Source organism: Vulpes vulpes, chromosome 12 (genome assembly GCF_048418805.1).
Source record: "Vulpes vulpes isolate BD-2025 chromosome 12, VulVul3, whole genome shotgun sequence".
NCBI classification, from domain to species: domain Eukaryota; kingdom Metazoa; phylum Chordata; class Mammalia; order Carnivora; family Canidae; genus Vulpes; species Vulpes vulpes.
The window spans coordinates 143,248,601-143,271,105 of record NC_132791.1 but is presented as its reverse complement, the minus strand read 5'-3'; the positions used below and the strand labels follow the sequence as shown (position 1 = coordinate 143,271,105).

The 22,505-nt window shown below is 51.9% G+C and overlaps 1 protein-coding gene across 3 annotated transcripts in view; it reads right to left on the bottom strand.

Annotated features, from left to right (window-relative positions):
- Nucleotides 1-20,215, bottom strand: part of PEMT (phosphatidylethanolamine N-methyltransferase) — an 88,970-nt gene extending 68,755 nt beyond the window's left edge. Inside the window, exons 1-2 of one of the 3 annotated variants that reach the window (XM_026005640.2) lie at nt 19,934-20,215; nt 7,004-7,111 (exon numbers count right to left, since the gene is read on the bottom strand). In XM_026005640.2, the coding sequence (XP_025861425.1) occupies nt 7,004-7,096 (93 nt within the window). In that variant the 5' untranslated portion in view covers nt 7,097-7,111; nt 19,934-20,215. Of the gene's footprint in view, nt 1-7,003; nt 7,112-12,567; nt 12,707-19,523; nt 19,690-19,933 lie in introns of those variants that run through there. The other 2 variants (XM_026005638.2, XM_026005639.2) reach the window with 2 other exon arrangements.
- Between the last annotated feature and the right edge of the window lie 2,290 nt (nt 20,216-22,505).

Genomic DNA, 22,505 nt, shown 5'->3' with positions numbered 1-22,505 from the left:
AGCCTGCTTCTCCCTCCTCCTGTGTCTCTGCCTCTCTATCATAAATAAATACATCTTAAAAAAAATAAAAATAAAATAAAATAAAAAGAAACCCGCTAGCTGGGATGGTTCCCACTGACACCTGCTGTCCTGGCCGGATCCCTTTTGCTCTCCCAAGGGGCCCACGTGGAAGATTAACGATATGGTCACTGTCCATAAAGCCATCCCGTTTAGCAGGGTGTCCAAACACACTGATAGTCTCCATCAGCTTTGACGTCCTGACCAGCAGTTTGCCTTCGATAATAGTTAAGACACCAAAGCCCGCCAACAATTTTCTTCTGTAAACAACGGGAAAGCTCAAGGCTACATCATAATAACCTGGCACTGGCTCGCTGTGTTCTGACACTGGAAGGAGTTCCCGGGGCTGAAATGGCGCAGGGCTGCGTCTATCTTATCTTTCCGGAGATGCCACGAATAACTGGGCTGGCTAGGCCTCACCTCCCCACAGCTCCTTTCCTTTGCAAAGTCAGAGCATGCACATGCCAATGTCACAGATGGAGGTGGGCTCCCTCCACCCATGCACCCCAGAATACTGGGGAAGAGGTCAGGTCAACTGTTGAGAACCCAGGAAATACTGGCTGCGGGTCCAACAACACCAACAGTGCAGGGCAGGAGCACAGAGGGGGAGGCAGAAGCTCTGCCCTTCAGAACAACACACAGTGCTGGGGGTACCGGGACACAAGGCAGGGGCTGCTCCAGGTGTCTGGGAACACCCAGGCTAAGGGGAAGGCCAAGGGGCAGGCAGTGATGCCCAGGGGGAACACAGGACACATGCAGGGAGCACAAAGGACTGCCTCACTCAGATCAACCTGGGTGGCTATGCCCCTTGGGGATCCTGGCAACATCTGGAAACATTTGAGACTGTCAGGACGCCTAGTGGGCAGAGGCAGGTCACCTGCTTAAACACCCTGCAGGATGGCCCAAAATGGCAACAGTGCCAATGTTGGTGACCTGGGCCTGGAGGGTAGGCTGGGAAGGGGATTTGTGAGAAGAAGGGGTGACTGCCTGAAAGAGGTGGCACAGGTACACAGGAAGCCCTTGGAGAGAGGATGAGTCACAGGGAAAGGTGGGGACCAGGACGTCTGGGCATGTAAGCAACAGAATGCCTGGCAGAGGGGCCTCAGGGACCCGGGAAAGGGCTCACACTTTCTGGTAGACGGTGTGGGGTGCCTTTTTAAGCAACTGAGGGTACACCGGGTCACTGAGCGCTTTGGCCCTGGCCCGTGTTCACAATGTATGACAGAGTGAAGTATGCAGAGTAGAAGGGTGGAGAGGCACAGAGGCCTTCCCCTTAGCCCGGGTGTTCCCAGACATTGGCATGTGCATGCTCTGACTTTGCAAAGGAAAGGAGCTGTGGGGAGGTGAGGCCTAGCTGGCCCAGTTATTCGTGGCATCTCCGGAAAGATAAGATAGACGCTTGGAAGCCTGGCTAGGAGGTTGCAGTGCACACCAGGTGAACAGGTGACCCCATATTGAGCAGGTGGACTGATGAGGAAGGGTCTGGCGGGGTGGGTGAGAGGGAGGAGTGAGGCTGGCCCCTCCCTCCTGGGTGTCTGGAAGGAAAGCAGAGCCCACATCCCTGTCTCAGCCAGGGTTCAAACAGCTAGCTCCCTTTTGGGCCTGACATACCCAGGTGGGGCCATAGCACAGACCCAAGGTGCTGGTACCCTGAGAAGATTCTGGGTCAAGGACTGAGACACAGACCAAGGGGAAAGCCCCAATTGATCCCCTTGTAGCACCTGACCTTTTCTTTTTTTAAATTTTTTTTTTAATTTTATTTATTTATGATAGTCATACAGAGAGAAAGAGAGAGGCAGAGACACAGGCAGAGGGAGAAGCAGGCTCCATGTGCTGGGAGCCTGATGTGGGATTCGATCCCGGGTCTCCAGGATCGCGCCCTGGGCCAAAGGCAGGCGCCAAACCGCTGCGCCACCCAGGGATCCCGCACCTGACCTTTTCACCATTTTATTTACAAATTTATTTGTGATCTCTAAGCATGGAGACCACTGGCTCCTGGGGCTCACATAGTGCCTGGCACACAGTGGGTTCTCGATGAATATTTGTTCTTTTGTTTTCATTGAGAGTCTGAGCAGTGAGGAGATGGGACAGAGGGAGAGGGAGAGAGAATCTTAGGCAGGCTCCACATGGAACTCGACACAGGGCTCAATCTCACGATCCTGAGATCCCGATCTGAGCCAAAATCAAGAGTTGATGCCTAATCTATTGCACTACCCAGACACCCTCGATTATAACATTTGTTGAATGAACAAATGAATGAATGAGGAAAAGCTGTTTAAAAGGAGAAACACAGTGAGCCAGAAGAGCACATAAGGCAAGGAGAACAGGGTTACAAGAAACTGTGAAGGTCAGCAATGTTGGTTTGCCCCAAGATCCAACAAGAGGAGGACAGAAGGTGACAAAGAGCTCCTTGAGGCTTTGGGAGCAGGATTCTAACAGAGTGAAGGAGATAGAAACCGGCTGCGGGGATGGTTGGGGAGGGACGAAGAGAGAGATGGGACCAGGGGGAATGTGGGGAGGGGGTGCCAGGGTATCTCCATGCTGGCACTGACAGGTGGGCAGGCCCCTCCAGCCAAGAGCCACAGCCCCCAGGAGGCAGACAGTGGGCCTGGAGCAATCAGAAGGCACTGGTCCAAGACCAGACTCAGCCTGGGCCTCTCTCCGTGGCCTCAGACATCACCATCAACCCCAGCCATTCCGCTCCCCTGAATTCCAGACTCGAAAGGCCTCCACTCGGGATCTCCCAGAAACAGAGAGATCAGAGGTCTCTTCCCACACAGCTCTCAGCCCCTATGTGGTCCCACATGGCCTCACCCCCTACAGTTCTGCACCCTGTCCCCACACATCCAACCAATGCTCTGACACCAGGTGGGTGTCCCACAATTCAATTCAATTCTGATACTATCCGCCCAACTCACAGAACTCAGGAAACCAGCTTATTTGCTTGATTATCAGCTTGTTATAAAGGATATTAAAGACTAGGAGTCATCACCCCGATGAAAAGATGAATAAGGTGAGGGACAGGGACGGGTGCCAAGTGCCCATGCTCTCTGGGCACGCCACTCTTACCCCATCTCCATGTGTTTACGAACCCAGAGCTCTCTGAACCCCATCTTTTTTAAAAGATATTTATTTATTTGAGAGAGAGAGAGCACAAGCAGGCATAGGGCAGAAGAAGAGGGAGAAAGAGATGCCCTGCTGAGCAGGGAGCCCAATGATGGGGGGCTCGATCCCAGGACCCTGAGATCACGACGTGAGCTGAAGGCAGAAGCCCAACCAACTGAGGTACCCAGGTACCCCATCTCCAAACCCCATCCTCTTGGGGTTTTACGGAGCCTGCATTACAAAGGTGACTGAATAAATCATTGGCCCTGGGCTACCGAACTCAAACTCCAGTTCCTCTTCCCTCCCCAACCACGTGGTTGGTTCCTCTGGCAACGTGCTCCTCCCTGTCCTTAGGTCGGGGAGGGGTCTATAGACACCACGTTAACATAACAAAAGACACCTTGAGGGCACTCAACAGCTAGGAAATTTCAAGGATTTACGGAGCTGTGTGCCAGACTGCAAGCAGATCCATATTGCTTACTGTAATTCACTCAGGTCCCAACTGGAGCTGGCCATGCCTCCTCTCTCTGGCGCTGCCGCACCAAACCACGGTACAGCCTGTTGACTCTTCCTGCTTTCAAACTGTGTGCAGAATCTGACCACCTCTCCCACAGCTGCTGGTGCCACCCTGGTCCAAGCCACCATTGGGCCTCCAGCACGGTGACAGCCTCCAGCCCCGCCCTCACCCCTCATCTGCTCTCAGCAGCCCACGCCAGCCTGGAAAACCCAAGTCAGATCAGGCCACTCATTCGCCAGCTCCCCGCTCAGGATCCGGCACACGTGCTCCCCACGGCCCACAAGGCCTGTACTGTGATGCCAGCCCTCTCTCTGACCCACCGCCCTCACCCTCCGTTCAGATTCCAGCCAGTGGCTGTTCCTTGAAATCACCCAGGACTTTTGTACTTGTTGCCTCCTCTTCCCCCAGACACCTGAGGGCTCCCTCCCCTGTGAGGGGCAGGTTTCCACTCAAAGGTCACCCTGCCCTGACCAGCTTCCCCCATCCCCTGCTTCACTTGGCCCCACCCCATCCTGCGTTTTGGCGGTATGTGTGTTTAACCACAGCGTCCCCCTCCTAGAATGTGGGCTCCTTTAGAACCAGGGCAGGGCGCCCCCCGTGTCTGGCATGTGGTAGGCCATCAAGAAGTATCTGAAGACATGAGCGAACCCCTTCGGCCCAGTTTCCAAAGGGGATGATAACAGCCTTTGCTGTGATGATCGACTAAAATTCTGTATGAGACTCACTCAGCACAATGCCCAAGCGTGGCAAGTCCCACCAAGTATCAGCTGTCATGACGATTTAATCAGCTCATTAAGCACTTTTACAGGTGCCACCTTGCTTACTGCTCACGCGCTGGGATCTCCGTCCCCAGGCGCAAGAGCCCGGGCCCAGGCCCACCCAGACCGGTTTTTCCTGCCTCCCAGGGCCTTTCCGCTGTCTGGCCAGCAGCAGCCCACTAAACCACCCTAAAGGTCCTCATTCTGAAGCCACTGAAGAGCTCTTCCTCCCACTGATGACCACATACTGTTTCAGCAAATAACTTTTTCAGAAGCAAGGCAAATCAAACACTACGACGAGAGAAAAAAGCCTTATGACAAATGCACAGATTACAAGCTGCCCATCTCCCAAATCTTAAGCGCCTTGACTACGGGCCCGTGGGCCACAGTGTGACTTCAAAATGAACCTACAAAAATACACAGTTGGAAGAACCGGCGGCAAATAGCGGGAGGGGCATTTGCATGAAGAAGTGTCCCTGGGACCCACTGTGCACTGGGCCAGCCAAGCCCCAGGCGCTGGGAGACCAGCCAGGCCCGCAGGGTGAGGACTGTGGACTGCGAAGAGCACTGCACGCTCCCAGCTGACTGCCAGCTCTTCTACAGACCGACAGCACCTCTGTGCCCTGCACCTGCTTCCTGCAGCTGCTTTAACCAATTCCGCAGACTGGGTGCTTTAGAGTAACAGGAATTTGTTCTCCCAGTTCTGAAGGCCAAAAGTCCAAAATCAGTGTCTCTGGGCCAAATCAAGGTGCTGGCAGGACCATGCTCCCCCACCCCCACCCCCACGCCCTAGGGGAGAATCTGTCCCTCACTTCTTCCAGCTTCTGGTGGCCATGGCCTTCCTTGGCTGGCAGCCACATTACCCCAGTCTTCAAAGCCAGGGTCTTCTCATCTCCTTCTGTCTCCCTTTTATAAGGACACGTGACTGCATGAAGGCACACTCCAATAATCCAGAACAACCTCCCCATCCTGAGATCCTTAAACCTGCAAAGCTCCCCTTTTTTGCCATATATGGTAACTTTCACAGTTTCCAAGGATTAGGACATGGACATACGTCTTTGGGGGCCATTTCTCCAGCCTGCCACGTACCCACCATACCCACCGCCGTCTTGTGCCACAGGAGGAAGGGTGAAGGTGGGGACTGGAGATGGGGAGAAGGAATGAGGGTAGAAGTGGACAGGAAGATCAGGTACTGTGGAAGCCCAGCTCTTGCTCAGATGCCTGTGGCAGGTCAGGGTCAGCTCAGGGGATCCCGGGTGGCCTGTGGCAGGGGTCCCAGGAGGCCTAAAGGATGGTTTTAGACACAGCAAGCTCTGGCCCTTTGGCCCTCTGAGCTCCTCTCTCCCATTAGGCCCTCTAGCCGGAGGCCTGAACCGACCATCTCGGGGGTGGGTCCAGCCTATTCAGGACAGGAGGGACAGCACATGGGGAAGGCGGCCTCTTTGAGAGGGGCAGCCCCATCCCGCACCCCCACTCCCACCCACCCCCGATCTCCCCAGACAGAGAAAAGACCTAACTCATAAAGCAGATGAAAAACATGTCCTGTTCTGCCTCTGGGACCAAGTGGTCACTCGAAATGAAAACAGTCTGGAACAGTATGTTGCTAATGCTGAGCTTTGCCTCATTCTTTAGGCTACCCTCAAGGGTGATCATAGGACGTTCGTGGCTCTGCATCAGCAAACCCAGGCACAGGCACAGGGCAGGAGCCTCACCACTGCCACCCCATCCCATCCCTCCAGAAAACCCAAGAGCTTCCCCCATATCCTGCGGGGGGAGGAGGCATCACAGAGAAGCTTGTAGCAGGAGTGACTGTCTGCCATTCCCACACCTTCTTCCAAGGACTCGGAGCTCCTTTCCCACACAGCCTGGTCCCCTGGACCCACAGAAGAGCTGGGTGCTCCTCTTTTTCCTTCTATGTTCACTTCTTTTTTTTTTAAGATTTTATTTATTATTTGACAGAGAGTAAGAGAGCAAAAACAGGGGGTGTGGCAGAGGTAGAGGGAGAAGCAGACTCCTCTCTGAGCAGGGAGCCAAACACGGGGCTCCATCCCAGGACCCTGAGATCATGACCTGAGCTGAAGGCAGACACTTCACAGACTGAGCCACCCAGGCAGCCCCTGTGTTCATTTCTTGCCCTCTCATTCTTGCTCCCCAGCATACTCAGTCCAATGGCGTGCCAATCATTTTGCAGGGAGGCCCGTTCAGGAAAAATGATCATGTTTCTGGAGCACATGTGAGGAGGTGGAGATTCACAAGAAAGCAGCTTTACTGTGCAGCATGGCAGAGAAGGAACAGAGCCCCTATGCCGAGGCCATCTACGGCACCCACTGGAAAACTGAAATCCTAGGGCACTAGGATGAAATCCCCACTGTCACTGCCAGGATACTGCAGGATCCCCAGAATGAGGGGCTTCCCTGGTCAGCATCCCCTAACTGGGTTCTGACCTTGACAGGGGAAACAGAAAGGATGATTCCACACTGGCCAGAGACAGACACAGGGAGGGAAGAGCCATCTGTCTGTCTGTCCCCGCAGCCAATCCAGACAACGCTGGTGCGAGGGCACTTACCACATTCCAGAAGAGTGGATTGAAAGCGATGGTAAGGATGGCAGCCACAAAGCAGGGATCCGAGGGGTCCACGTAGCCCAGCAGCCAGGTCATAACGCAGAGGTCTGCCTGCACGGACAGAGACGGCATCAGCGGGAGAACCGCCCAGTCCCCGACGGCCCGGCCCCACAAGCTGAACATGGAGTGGCAAGCCCCCGGAGCTCAGAAACAAAGTTGCCCTCTGGGAACACTCTGGGAGGCTCGGGCACAAGCAAGTCCAGCAAAGGTTACTACAGTGTAATCATAAAACTGAAGATAAAAAGCTGAAACCCAACCACCCGCATCGTGCCCAGTCAGAGGGTGGCCCGGCTGGCAGCAGAGGAGCAGCAAGTAGGGACACTAGACAAGGAAATCACTGGTGCCAAGGATGAGTGGCCAGTACCCTGAAGGGGAAGTGACCACACCAGGACAAAGGTCTGGGTCACCGTCACCAGGTGCCATGCCTGAGACCATGCATTGCAGAGGGCTTCAGAGGCCCCAGAGCAAACCCAAGGGGCTGGCATTCATGGTAAGGAACACACAGCCTCCCTAGTAATCAGGTAAATGCAAATTAAAACAACAGTAATGTGCCTCCTTCTCACCAGCCCTACCGAGGGACAGCCTTGAGTGCTGGGGAGGGTGTGAACTGAAAGGCGTGCTCCTACTTGTCAGCAATTTCACTTCTGATCGCCTGTCCTGGAGAAACTCATGCGAGCGTGCAAAGCGCGTGTGCAGGCAATGAAAAAGATGAGCGACTTAGCTGTCCATCTATGGAAGAATGGATACAGAGAATGGGGCCCATTCCTAAAGCAGCTAAGCTACAGAATTTAAACAAACTAGCCATGTGTCAACCTGGAATATTCTTTTAAAAATGTCAACTGAACAGAGCAAGCTGTAGAATTCCCACAGCATATCTATGTGTATATATATGTATACATAAATATACATACATATACACATTTATATAAAATAACACACAACACATTGTACTAAATGTTCTTTCTGTGTGTATGCACACGACATACCAGCTTCATGCCACGTGGGGCATCTCCAGCAGGTTTCCTGCCCTCTGCAGTCCACACTTGGGCTGGATCACTCCCTGTGGTGGGGGCGTCCCCTGCACCATAGAGTGTTCAGCGACACCCCTGGCCACCACCCACTCAATGCCAGTGGCACCAAAAATGTCTCCACACATGGCCCAGCGTCCCTCAGGAGCAGAATTGAGACACCCTGCCTGTAGGGACGGTGGGAAGACTCTGGAAAGTCACTGATGTTCAGTGTGGCCCAGCATGTCCTTCGAAGATGTGGCCCAGCATGTCCTTCGCGTGTGTGGGCCTCCTGTCCCAAGTCTAGGGCAAACTTCGCCTCTTAGACACCAAGGGCAGAGCTAAGAATGAATGAGCCAAAAAAGGCACCACTATGTGAACATGTGGATGACATGGCTGAGGGACAAAGTGGCCATGGGAGCCCACAAGCGCATTATTAATAAACAAATGACAAAGGAGGACTCACTCAGCAAACAGAGAAGAGTGACATTAGAAGCACAGCTTTGCTCCACACTGATCACAGGCTCTGGGCACCCTGTGGGCACTACCGACACCCACCAGGCAGGCAACCCCGCACCCTGTCCTCCAGCCTTCTTCTCTTCTGGTCCCAGGTCAGACTCCCCCACCCACCCAGGCCCCCAGTATCATGCAGAGCAGCAGAGGTTCAGTGGCCCTCGGGGTGGACACCTTGCAAGGCATGAGGTCATGACAGGAAATTCCAAGTTGCCCTGGAGAGCACACCAGGAGAGGTGAGGCCACTCATGAAGGACCAAATGGCTGAATAGGCCTCAAAACAGGCTGTCCACCCTGGAGGAAGACAGGCACACCTCAGTCCCAGAACTGAACCTGAGGGCATTCAATCTTCTGTTGAAAAGAAACATTTATTAAGCACCCGACTGCAAGGCCCATCGAGAGGCTGCGATGGGGCTGACTGGTGGAGCAGGAGCCCTGAGGAGGGATGGAAAGAGAGCTGGGCTGGGGAGCAGCCATCAGAGTGGGGCTCTGGTCCTGCTCGGCCACTTACAGAGCAGGACCTGCCTCATTGCCCCTTCTCCCTGAAGGTCCCCATCTCAACCCTCAATGCCCAGCCAAAGCTTGCCTGCCATTGGCCCTTGTCCTCTTTCATCCATGAATCCAATCTGTTTATTGATCCCATTGTTCCCACTGCCCTCAGCCAGCTTCCCATGCCTCACTTCCTGCCATGCTCTGGACCCCAGGCCTCCTCACCTGCACTGAGCTCACCTATCCCGGAGCTCGCTGACAAGTGATAAATTCATTGCATCCACTGGATCCACCATCACCTGCCATCCTTCCTGCCCCATCTGTCACTCACACCAAACATCATGCTCTAGACCCTCTTACAATGGGTCTGCACGTTTCTGAAATACTCTTTATCACTCTACACCTCTAGGCGAACTCCTATTCACCCCTCAAGACCCAGTGGGAGCATCTCTTCTACCTTCACCAGTGGCACTCTTTTGTGTCTTTAGTGTACACCCTGTTATGATTATTTGGTTACAGTGCCTATCTCATAATCATCCCTCCAGGCTAGAGGCTACTATTTCCTCCATTTTTGTGTCTTCCACCTGGTACAAAGAGTAAATATTTGCAGAATGAACAGCAACTCTTGTTTCATCATCAGTAAAAAGTAGGGGCTAAAGGTACATCTCTGAAGAGCCCTCCAGCTCAGCTGCCTGTGCTCCTGGGACTCTGATCCCCTCCCTTCTGGCTTCAAATTGGAGGCAGAAAATTGCCCATGTGGTCGCAGTAGAGATTCTGCAGGTGGACAGCTGGCAGTGGCCAGCTGATCCCTCTACTTATGAGGCCACAGATTCACCAGGTGCCCAGGCACTGTGCTTCATAAATATTTTTTTAAGATTTTTTAAATTTTTATTTATTCATGAGAGACACAGAGAGAGAGGCAGAGTCATAGGCAGAGGGAGAAGCAGGCTCTCTGAGGGGAGCTTGATGCAGAACTCGATTCCAGGACACTGGGATCAACCTGAGCCAAAGGCAGACGCTCAACCACTGAGCCACCCAAGTGCCCACCCCTTCATAAATAGTTTTATGGCATCTTTTAGGCTGTGTAATCAACTAGTGTTCACCAGCACTGCCAGGAGGTGGGATGGCCAGACAAGGGATGGGACAGGGCTTTCTCAGGTTCTTAGAAACCCTGGGGATAGGATCTCTTCAGGGCAGGTCAGTCTCCCAGGGTGAGGCCTGCCCATCCCTCAGATGTACAGCTGGGTGGAAGGTGTGTGCAGGGAGGAACACCAGGGAGTTACTAGGAGTCCTGATGCCCTGGCCTTCCCTGAACTCCACTACCCATCATCCCCTCCAGATACTACTCGCCCCATGCAACAACTCCATAAACCGGGCATCCTCACCAACCATTCATCCGAGGCCGCCCACAAAAGGCCCTCTAAGACCCAGGCTTGCCCTCGATCATCGCATCACAGAGTGTAGGGCCAGCACATGAAATGTACTTTTCACCCTGCTAACTTTTACGACACCAGGCACTCCCCGTGGGAATTTATATGGCAACTCGACAGACAAGGATTCGATTGTTAGCCAGATTCCCTTTGAAGGCCACCATTCTTCCAGAGCAGAATTCTCTACTCCCGTTCTCCTACCCTCCCACACAGTAAGGCAGCATATGTTCGTGACAAGGGAAACACCAACAGTCAGGGTCTCTAGTTGGTTGTGGGTCTATTCTCACTAAGCAGAGAGAATTAAAATATTCTCCACCCCCCACACTCCCACCCCCACCCAGAGCCTCCTATCCCTGCCCAGAGCCTCCCACCAACTGTCTCCTCCCACTGTCATCAGCATCCTCATTTTACAGATAGCCAAACTGAGTTACCTGCAGGCCTGATTCTCAAAGCCCTGCTCTGTGCCCACACAGCCTGCACACTCATCACTTTTTGCTACGAGCTGGTGGCTGGCTGAAGGGATGCATGCTTTCTCGAGGATAAGAAACCCCAAATCCCAGGCAAAACCAGTGTGCCCTCAATATTGTGCTGCCTGTCCCACAGGCTGACCCTGCACTGGTGGGACCCAGCCAGAGCAAAGAGGGTAAAGTGTGAGGTCTGCAGCAGGCACCCATCCAGCTAGAGAGTGGGCACAGGTGATGGCCAGAGGGTCGCGGCTGGAAACCCAGGCCTGGGGACACCAAGCAGGTGAGAACCGAACAAATGGTTCAGGGTAGGTTCTGTGAAGCAAGGTAGGGCACTGACGGGGAGGAGCACAGGGCATTTTCTGGGGTGATGGAAATATTCTCCATCTCACTGGAGTCTAGGTAGCCAGAAGCTTGCATGTTAGGCCTTCCAACTGGGCTCTAAGGTCTATGCATTTCGCTGTGTGTAAATGACACCTCCCCAGGGAGGAAGGTTAGGGAGGGCCTCGGCGTTGGGAACGGTGACCTGTGTCCCCTATTTCCCCACCAGCCAGCAGAGGAAACCATATTCTCTGGAAATGCTGAAGATGTTTTTAAGGATTCAACTCAATGTCCTTCTGAGCATCCACTTGGGTGCCCCTATTCTAAGGGGGAGTCTGAGGACAAAGACCTCCTGCAAGAAACTTCCCAGTGCCAGATAACAAGACCAAAGAGTATTTATTTAAAATTCGCATGCCTCATCGTGGAGAGCACTACTGCTAGGCCTACTTTGCAGATAAGAGAGCCAAAAGCTCAGAGAAACCCACAGATCACAGGCAGAGGGCAGAGCCAGGCCATGGCCAACCCAGCCCTTCCAGATTCCTGATAGAAGCCAGGGCTTTCGGTAAGGACTTAGAAATGCTGCAGCCACTGCTGCAGTGAGGGAAGGAGGAGTCTCGAATACCCGCAAAGAGACAGGGCAAATGAGCAGGAGAAATTAGCTCCTTTTGCCTTTTGTGGCAGCTGAGGGAGGGAAACTGAGGCACTTAAAGGTTAACAAGCTAAGGCCAGCCACAGCTGGCAGCAGGGGACATCCAGCAGAAGAAGCTCCCAGTTAGGACTGAACTGGTTAAAACTGGAACCTCAGCCCCCACCAGGTCCCAGTGTCCTCAGGTCAAACTGTCTTGGTGGGAGGAGAGTATCCCGTCACCTGGGTCACCTTGAGAGTGGGGGATCTGCGTTGCCTGGCAGGAAAGAATGACTAATATTCCACAGTGGTACTCCTCCTGGACCCAAATGTCCTCTCCTGATTGTTGTCACTTCCCAAAGCTCACCTGAAAGGGCGGCCCTCCCTCCCGAAACTGGATAGGGAGTATCCCCAGGTGACACTTGAGCAGATCAGGAGGGTCCCAGATCCTGGGTCCCTTGCGTCACTCCTGACACCTGTGGGCTGCCTTGACTACGGGGAAGGTCCCCTGCTCCTCCCCTCCCCTCCCCTCCCCACCCCAACCTCATTAAAACAGCAAAAACCTTGGCTTCCTCTGCTGGGTAATTCTAAGAATGGAATCCCGTTCCAAGGTCACAGACTGCAGAGCTCTGTGCTTGAAAAGAGAGACACTACCTACCAGAACCAGGAATAATTCCACTCAGGTCACCGATGAATGGGCTCAGCTACTGAAGCCCTACGAGTTGGTAAGGAAGCGGCTCATAGCAATTTCACGTTACTGCAGGCTTTGAGGACACTTCAGGGAATGATTTGCTGCGGGTCAACAGCACCCAGGGTCACATTGTGACATACAAACAAACAGCAGAGGCCCAGAGAGTCAAAGTCACATCGATCACAAGTGGGATCCATACACAACATACAGCAAAGGGCAGGAGGAACCAGGGGGGATGGGGTCCTCCAGCACCACTCTCCATCACAGCAAAATACGTCTTTGGAACCACAGTCTCTTCTGCCTTTCCCAGGGGACCCTCAAGGGCCCCCTGGCATTCTCTGTGGATTCAGGCAATGTTTATTGGGCAACTTTTGGTTAGAGCCCCTGTTTGACACAGGACACAGACACAAGAATGAACGTGCCAGTCTTTTTCTTCAAACTTTTACACGAAGGCAGTCCTCCTACCTCATTTTATCTACTCTGTATGGGGGAAGGGGGGCATCTGGCTCAGAAGAAGGTCTCTGGGCAGCTCACAATCTGAGCTGGAATCGGATCACTCCCACCCTCTGGGAAGGACCACAGGCAGGCCTTCTGTGACCAATCTCAGCCCAGGGTTTCCCTTTGATGAAGCAAGGGCAATGAGACTGCTCCCCCCACCCACCGTCCCCAAGGTAACATTCTGGACAGAGGGGAGAACAAGGTACAGAGGGTGCTTCCAGGGCTGAGGCTGTCCTGTCCCCTCCCTCTGTTTGCTTACAGCTAACTAATACAGACATCTCACCTTGTTCTAGGGGGGCCCTCTAGGAATACATGAGTCCTAAGGAAGAGATAGAAAGTCCTAGGACACTGATCCAAGGAATGTAGCCCTCATGCTGAACTCTGAGGGCACACAAGCCCTGCAAGCCATCTTAAGACAGGAGGTTTGCTGGAATGTCACAATGCAACAGTGGTCAGCTACAATTTCTGGAAAAACACTAATGTGAAGCATTCCTAAATCCCACAATAAAAAGAAATGGCCAGCAGCTGTTCTAATTCCCCACATCTATAACTCCTTTCAGGAAAAGGGAAGATGTATTCCTCTTCATTCAACTAGTGTGTCCTGGACCAGGTGCAAAAAGGCGCTGGCAGCTGATGTGCAGCCTAATGAGCAGGACCAAGTGAGCCCCTTTCCTGGGAGTGGTATCCATGGATGGGTCCTGTGCTTCTCAAGGCCCTCATCTTCTCCACCTTGGGTCCCCTCTCTTACCTTTGTGTGATTGTGAGCTGCAGACCCCTGTTCTTTACATTCACTCTCAAGGGCCCAGACAGGACACCCCCGCCTCCAGGGTTGATGCTACCCAGTACATATATTTAAATACATGTTACATATTAAAAGCAATAACAATTAGCCAGCTGACCTTCCTTGGGAAGTTACTGGACACCAAGCCCTGGCTTTATTTTTTATTTTTCAAGAAAGTATTTTATTTATTTATTCATGAGAAACACAGAGAGAGGCAGAGACATAGGCAGAGAGAGAAGCAAGCTCCTCACAGGGAGCCCGATGCGGGACTCAAATCCCTCAATCATGACCTGAGCCAAAGGCAGATGCTCAACCACTGAGCCACCCAGGTGCACCTAAGCCCTGGTTTTAATGAGGCAGGGCAGAGCACAGTCCTGAGACACGGTGCACCCCAGCCTGGTTGGGCTTGACAAACTCCATGCATGCTTGGGCAAGTCACATGCTCTCTGTAAGCTTTGAATGATAGTGGTACTTCCTTCATGGGACTATCAGGTAGATGAAATGAGATCATGCAAGGAAAGCACTTAGCATAGTGTCTAGCACCTAGCAGCATTTGATAAAGTTAGTTATTATTATTAACGTGTTATTCAGTCCACACAACAACACCATGGGGTATGTCCATCTCTCAGATTAAAAAACTGAGGCTAACACATGAAGAGAAAGCCGACAGAACTAAAAGATGAAACAGATAAATCCATCACAACAGCTGGCAACCTAACCTCGATAACCCCACTCTCAAAACTGACAGAGTAGGCAGGCAGAAAACCAGTAAGGACGGAGATGACCTGAACAACATCGTCAATTACGTGGCTTGACTGATGTTTATAGGCCATTCCATGATTACAGCAAATAACACATCCTTCCCAGGCACACATAAACATCCACCATGACAGACAAGTCTGGGCCATAAAACAAATCTTTTTTTTCTTCTTTTTTTTTAAGTAGGCTCCACATCCAGTGTGGAGCCCAATACAGGTGGGTCCTGAACTCAGAACCCTGAGATCAAGACCTGACCTGAGATGAAGAGTCGGACACTCAACCAACTGGGCCAAGCAAATCTTACATTTCAAAGAACCAGAAAGCATAAAAATATGTTCTCAGATAATAACAGAATTAAACAAGACATCAACAACAGAAAGCTATTGTTAAAGAGCATACTTCCAAATGATACATGGGCCAAAGGAGAAATCTAAAGGGAGATTTTAACATACTTTGAACAGAAAGAAAATTAAAATACAGCATATCAGAAGTTGTGGGATGCAGGGCTAAGAGATAAGAGTTATATTAATGAAGAAAAGGCTCAAAACAGTAATATAAGCTTTACCCTTAAGAAATTAGGGAAAGAGAAGTAAATTAAACCCAAACAGGCAGCAGGAAAAATAAAAGCAAAAATCAGTCAAATTGAAAAGAGAAAAACAGAGGGGGAAAAATTCAAATCTAAAACATGTTCTTTGGGGAAAAGAATTAAAATAGATAAACATCTAGCCACCCTGACCAAGGGAAAAAGTAGATACAAACTGCCAATACTAAGAATGAAAGAGGAGCCTCCCCACTGGCCTCACAAATATTATAGGGTAATAACGGAGCTTATGTCCACAGATCAACAACTCTGATGAAATGGTCCAATCATGGAAAGACATAAGCTAACAAAATTCATTCAAGATATAGTCCTATATCTATTTTTTTAAAATGAATTCACAGTTAAGAATCTTCCAAAAAGGCAAGCTCCAGGGGCACCTGGGTGGCTCAGTGGTTGAGCATCTGCCTTTGGCTCAGGTTGTGATCCCGGGGTCCTGAGATTGAGTCCCATATCGGGCTCCCTGTATGAAGCCTGCTTCTCCCTCTACCTCTATCTCTGCCTCTCTGTGTGTGTCTCATGAATAAATAAATAAAGTCTTTAAAAAAAAAAGAAAAGGAAAAGGAAAACCCCAGGCCCTGAAGATTTCACTGGATGAATTCTACCAACATTTAAGGAAGAAATGACATCAATTCCACACAATCTCTCCCAGAATACAGAATAGGAGAGACTCGTTTGCAATTCACCCAAAGAGGCCAGCATTACCTTAATACCAAAACCAGACAAAGACACGAGACAACTACAAACCTTATTCCTCATGAGCATAGCCACCAAAATCCTCCACAACAACAACAAAAAGAAGCAAAGCAAATCTAACAAAATATACAAAGGATAACATCTCAGGACCCTGCATCACCCCATGGCTGGTTTGATAATCAAAACATCAGTGTAACTCACCACATTAACAGACAAAAAAGGAAAGCCCACTTGATCATCTCAACAGAAGCAAAAGAAACTGAGGTTCTAGGAACTTCAATGACTTGCCCAAGGTTATAATGAGGGGCAGAGGAAAGCCCCTAACTGAAGACAGTGAAGCTGTCTTCACTTTGACCCAAAATACTGAAGATAAAAATTAGGTCCTTGAGAATGTCACAAAATCAGTCATCCAGTAAAATAGATTGATATTCTAACAAAGTAATAGCATCAAAAGTTTTTAAAGACAATTTGCATAGCAGGCAAACATCTTCCCCTGAAAGGCAGTCAAGACCTCCCACATTTGCCACTGGGATTTTGTCTCCAACTCCTATCATAAATGGGAACTGTACAACTAAACAGGCCTATCCCCCATTGTGGCCTTGAAACTTTCTGAATACAGGGGCTTTGCCTTCTGAAGACCACCCTTTGGTGGGCTATGCTTGACAATTTGTAAAGCTCCTCTACACTCATCTCATTCTGGTCTTCCCTAGAGCCCCATTTACTATCCCCTCATTTACAGATCAAGAAACTGAAGCACACTTCTTGACACCTACACTAAGTGACATCACCCACCTGCTCACGAGAGCAGGTGTGTCCAAATGGAAAAGGGCATGAAAGTGGCCCCCATGACTACACGCTGCCAGACTGGGTTCTCCAAGAAGGCAGCACCCCTAGGCCCCACTGCAGTCATCTTTTGAGTCCTGGAGGTACCCCTGCCCATGGACAGCAAACTGACAGTCCTTGCTGCCACCCACCCACCAGCCAGCTTGCTTCATGCAGCTGACAGGCCAAGGAGCAGGGCTCTAGAATCCCATGATAGCCAAAAAGCTACGAAGGGCCATTGCCAGCGAGGCCATGTCAGGTACACTCCTCATCCCAGTGGGTGATTTTTTTCTAATTAAAAACAAAACCAAAATTCTGTATCAGCTGGAGCAGGTGCAGAATATAGCTGGCCAAGGCCATTGTATTCAAGGGCTGCATCATTCAGCTGAATATGGTAGCCACCTGCCACATGTGGCTATTGGGAACTTATGGTGTGACACGATGAAATAATATTTTTGATATAGTAGGTTAAATAAAATAAACTCTTAAAAATAATACCAGAGCATCTGGGTGGCAGTCAGTTGAGCATCCCACTCTTAATTTCAGCTCAGGTTGTGATCTCAGGGTCATGGGATCAAGCCCTGTGTGGGGCTCTGTGCTCAGCAGGGAGTCTGCTTGAAGATTCTCTCTCCTCTGCCCCTGGCCCCACTCGCACACTCTCTAGCTTGCTTTTTCTCTCTGTCTCTGTCTCTCTCTCTCTGGCATAAATAAATCTTTAAAAAGAGAAAAAAGTAATGTCACCAATTTCTTTTTATTTTTCAAAATGTGGCTGCTAGAGAAGTTTAAATGATAAATGGGACATATTATATTCCTATCAGGTAGGGATAGACTAGCACACTGAGATCCTACAGCTCAGATGCCCACGGAGTCCAAAGAAACCTTGGTGTTCACATGGGCCAGGGACTGACTGACTTCTTTTAAAGCCAGAGATTCTGACTGAAGAAGGAGGAGAACCACCACAAGACAAATACACAATAACGTGCTTGCTGCTGCTGATGGTGGTGGTGGTGTTAAGAAAGAAAAAAAAAAAATCCTTTGGTGATAGGAAGCTTAGCTGTACCAAAAGAGAGGCAGCAGTGGAAAAACTGCATCTTAGTCAACTAGGGTCACCCTGACCTGTCCCCAGAAGCGCTCCCAGTTCTTTCCAGCTGCACAGCCCCATCAAACCTGTAGAGAAAGGGGAGAACAGAAAAACCCTTCCCACACACACCGAGTGAACCTTCCCCTGCTCGCGGCTGATTTCTCGCTCCCAGTGCTAGGTCTAGAACACAGGCCTCACTCAGATTACCTGGCAGTGCCCTGATACTCCACTGGGCCTGTGCTGGGCCCACTGCCCCCTCACATTGCGGCTTCTGGCTCAGAGACGTCCCACCTCAAGTTCATGGTGACCTGGCCTTCCACACAGAGTCATTCATCCAGGAAGTACCCACCCCGGAGCCAGGCAATGCCAACAGCGTCCCTGGCACTCTCCAAGTGCCCTCTTCATGTGAAATCTGCTATGGTAGAAAACACAAAAGGTACCACCACTGTCCATGTGGGTCCAGAGATTCTCTAATGACTATTTACAGTTTAGGATTCTAAGGATTCCACAGGATACCCTCATCCTCCTGGGGGAGGTTGTTCTTCCTCTCTTCTGCTTCCCACCAACCGATGTCAACTCCTCCTGCACCCTCTCAGGGTCAGATGCTAGCCTTCTCTTTGTTCCTTGGACAAAACACTGCGCCCGTCTCAGGCCTTTGCCCTGCTGTCCCTGCTGACCAGAGCTTATCACCCTGTCTCAGACAGCGAGTCACCTCCTCACAGATACAGGGATTTCAATTCCCACTTCTCCACCAGCTACATCTCAGAAACATTGACCAATTTTAGCCCCTTCAGAGAATGTTCTATGCTTCCAGGCTTCCTGTTGCAAAGACTGGCTGTTATCAGCGAATGAATAAAGGGAAGAAACGCACTAGATTAAAGAAAGGCTGCTCCAGGCAGAGATGGAGCTCCCAGGCTCCACAGACAGTGGCTGAGGGCTGAGAAAGGTGGAAAGGTGAGAAAAGGGAGGCTCTGAGAGAAGGCAGCAGGTGGGAGAGGAACAGCCATTGGAAGGGGAGCCTGGCGCGAGATGCCAGGAAAAAAAACAAACTCTCTGGCCGATGACTTTGCACACGGGCTGCTGCCCCAGGCAGCCGGGTCTCCAGCCAGCAGGGCCCGTCCCACGCCATCCTGGCACAAGGCTTGAAGACCGTCAAGTCTTTCCACTCCTCCAGCCTGGAAAGAGGTGATGTCCCGTAGCCAACTCAACCCCAGGGGGTGGAGGAGCCAGGGCGCGACCTCTGGCCCCGGGAGGGGGACGGGGCTGCGGCAGGACCCCCAGTTCCCACGCACCCACACGCTCCCACCACGCACACTCCCCAAAAACACCTGCTCGGCCTCCTTCACGCGCCTCCACGCCCAGTCCCAGCCCCGCACACTCCCCACTCAGCCAGGACCCACACTCTCGGGGCATCCCTGATCACACAGCCCCAGAGGCTCGCACACACGCGCACACACTAAAGTACTCTTTCTCTGATTCAATCCCTCCCTTCCACTCACACACGCGCGCGCGCGCCACGCCCCCGAACAGGCAGCTCCGCCCGCCCCGCCCCTCCCCCGTTGCTTGGCAACAGCGGCCCCGCCCACTGGGCGTTGGCCGCCGCCGCGGCCGCTGAGGCGGGAACACCCAGCACCCCCGGCCGCGCGGACCCTCTCCCTGCTCCCCCAGCCGCGCGGCCCGGTCCGTACCTGCCTAAAGTCAACATTGCCGAGGCCTCCGCAGCAGTCGGGCCCCGCCACCGAGCTGCTCATCGGCTCTGCTGCGGGCCGCCACGTCGCCCCAGCCGGGCCACCTCCCGGGGGCCGGGGCCGCAGGGCCGCCGACTCGCCCCCCCACCCCCAGAGCCGCCCTGTGGCGCCGGGAAGCTGCGCCGCCCGGGGCGCTTTCCCTGTGACCCCAAGTGCTCCGGGCCTTCTGGGAAATGTAGTTCCCCGTGCCCGCGAGGCGCCACCGTCCCGGAGCTCGCGACGGCAGCTCGAGGAGCCGAGAGCTGCTGGCCCCGGGGTCGCACGCTGCAGGGGCCGCCAGGTGCGGGGCGGCTCTCGCCCGGACCCTTGGGCCCCCGGCTCCCGCTCCCGCTCCCGGCTCGCCGACTGACCTGGCCTCCCTGTGCTTGGCTGGCGGTGGAGCTCGGAGCCGGCGACAGCGGGTCCTAGGTACAAGTAGCTTCCTGCGCAGCCCCCTGCGGACTTGGACTTTGGCCCGGGCTCGGGGTCCCCCGCCCTCTTCTGAGATCTGCTTTTGCCCAGAGGCGGTGCAGGCCCAGCACACCCTGCAGTCTCCTGCCCAGGCTACTCCTCAGGACCCTGGGCCCCCGCCCCCGTGGCCTCCCTGTTCTTGGGCTCTGCCAGAGACACCTCCTCCACTCCTTTGTTCATTCATTCTATCTCGTTCGCTCACCGGGTACTTGCTGAACTGGTCTGTGCTGCGGTACCGTAGGGAACAACACGGGTCCCTGCCCTCACTGTCTCCTAACGGAAGAGACAAAACATGAATAAAGGATTATAACCTGGACAATAACTGTGATGGAAAGAAACCCCGGGGTAAGGTCAGATGATAAGCCAGAGTGCCTTAGGATCCCTTGCCCAAGGCCCAAACGCAGGAGAGAGTGTTAGACGTGTGAAGTGTAGGGACAGGACAGGTTAGGAAGAGAGACCATGCTGCAAAGGCGGGAAACAGGAAAGAATTAGGGGCATTTCAGGAATCCAGGAAAGGCTGATGGCTTGTGGAGCAGGGGTGGAGGAGACAGAGTGGGAGGGAAGGAGTCTAGAACAATAGGTGGGATTTAAATGATCAGGCCCAAGACAGCCCCTTTTGCAGCCAGGTGTTACATATATGGAGAGAGAGACTCTGATTCTGAGATTTGCACAGTCTCCCAGCAAGCTTCAGGCCCCCGCAAGACTCTCGCAAGGCCAGCTGCTTCCTTTTTTTTTTTTTTTTAATAATAAATTTATTTTTTATTGGTGTTCAATTTGCCAACATACAGAATAACACCCAGTGCTCATCCCGTCAAGTGCCCCCCTCAGTGCCCGTCACCCATTCACCCCCACCCCCCCCCTCCTCCCCTTCCACCACCCCTAGTTCGTTTCCCAGAGTTAGGAGTCTTCATGTTCTGTTTCCCTTTCTGATATTTCCTACCCATTTCTTCTCCCTTCCCTTCTATTCCCTTCCACTATTATTTATATTCCCCAAATGAATGAGACTATATAATGTTTGTCCTTCTCCGATTAACTTATTTCACTCAGCATAATACCCTCCAGTTCCATCCATGTTGAAGCAAATGGTTGGTATTTGTCATTTCTAATGGCTGAGTAATATTCCATTGTATACATAAACCACATCTTTATCCATTCATCTTTCGATGGACACCAAGGCTCCTTCCTGTCCTTTGGCTATTGTGGACATTGCTGCTATAAACATCGGGGTGCAAGTGTCCTGGCGTTTAATTGAATCTGCATCTTTGGGGTAAATCCTCAGCAGTGCCAGCTGCTTCCTGATTCAGGTGGCTGGCTTCTCTCGCCCTTAGCCCTGAGCACCTACCAGTCTTGAGCATTTACTGAGCAGCCACTGGGTGCCTGTCCCTGTGCTGTTTTACTTACAGATAGTCCCAACCTTTACAACATCCTCAGGATGGGGCAGGCCCACCAACCAGACAGGAAGGAAAGGAGGGATGCTGGCTTTGGAGCATGTACCAGGTCTGTGACTAGGGGCAAATTCCAGTTTCCTCAAAAGTAAGAAGGAAATATGCATTGGTAAAACTCAGTGCGTATGATCTGACCCCCACCCACCCGTGAAGTAACTACCTCTCGCCACAGCAGGGCTGAGTACACAATGGGTGCTCCAAAGCTGGTTTGCCTACAGACCACTGTCACAAGAGACAGGATGCTCCCCTCAGGGTGTCCAGGCAGGGCCTCCTGGACCCAGAGTCAATTCTGGGGAACCCATCAAGGCAGAGTGCTCCTAAGGGCATTCACTCCCACCACCCCCCACATCTCTCCTCGAAGCACCAGGTTTCTCCTGTCCTACCTGGCGGCTCCCATTGTTTTTTGAAGCCAGAAAAGCTGAGTTTGTGTGTGTTTGGTTTATCTGGGAACAAAGGTAAACGTCAGAGGTCACATCAGAGCTGATGCAACTAGAGGAATCCATTCCTCCACCCCTAATCCACCCCCTGCCATTTTCCGTGAAAAGAAAACACCCTGGCCAGGAGAAGCCAGACTGAAGCTTCAAATGTAGTTGGAGTGGTTCAGATCAAAAGCTTCCTACCCAAGACAGTCTGAGGCAAAAGTCTTTGCAGGACCATTTGAAAACTCCCAGGTCTGTAGAACTTGCAGAAATTGTTGGAATATAACTTTTTCAGCATCCCTAGCAAGTAGAAAAGTCATTTCTGTTTACATACCCCAAGTGATGGGAGGCTCATCACCTATTGAGGTAGCCTACTCCACTCTTGGAACAGGGTGTTTCCTCATGAAACAGACCCAAAGCCACCCTTCTTGGAGTTTTAACAGATAGAGCTTCTTTCTACCCTCGGGTAGAAATAACCTCAGGGTTATCTCTCTCTTCCCCTTTGATTATTCTTCAGATAATGGGAAGCCATTTATCACAGAATATCTCCCAGGTGGCTCCAGAGCAAACATTTCCTGATGACCCCTCTTTGGCCAGGAGTTTGACAC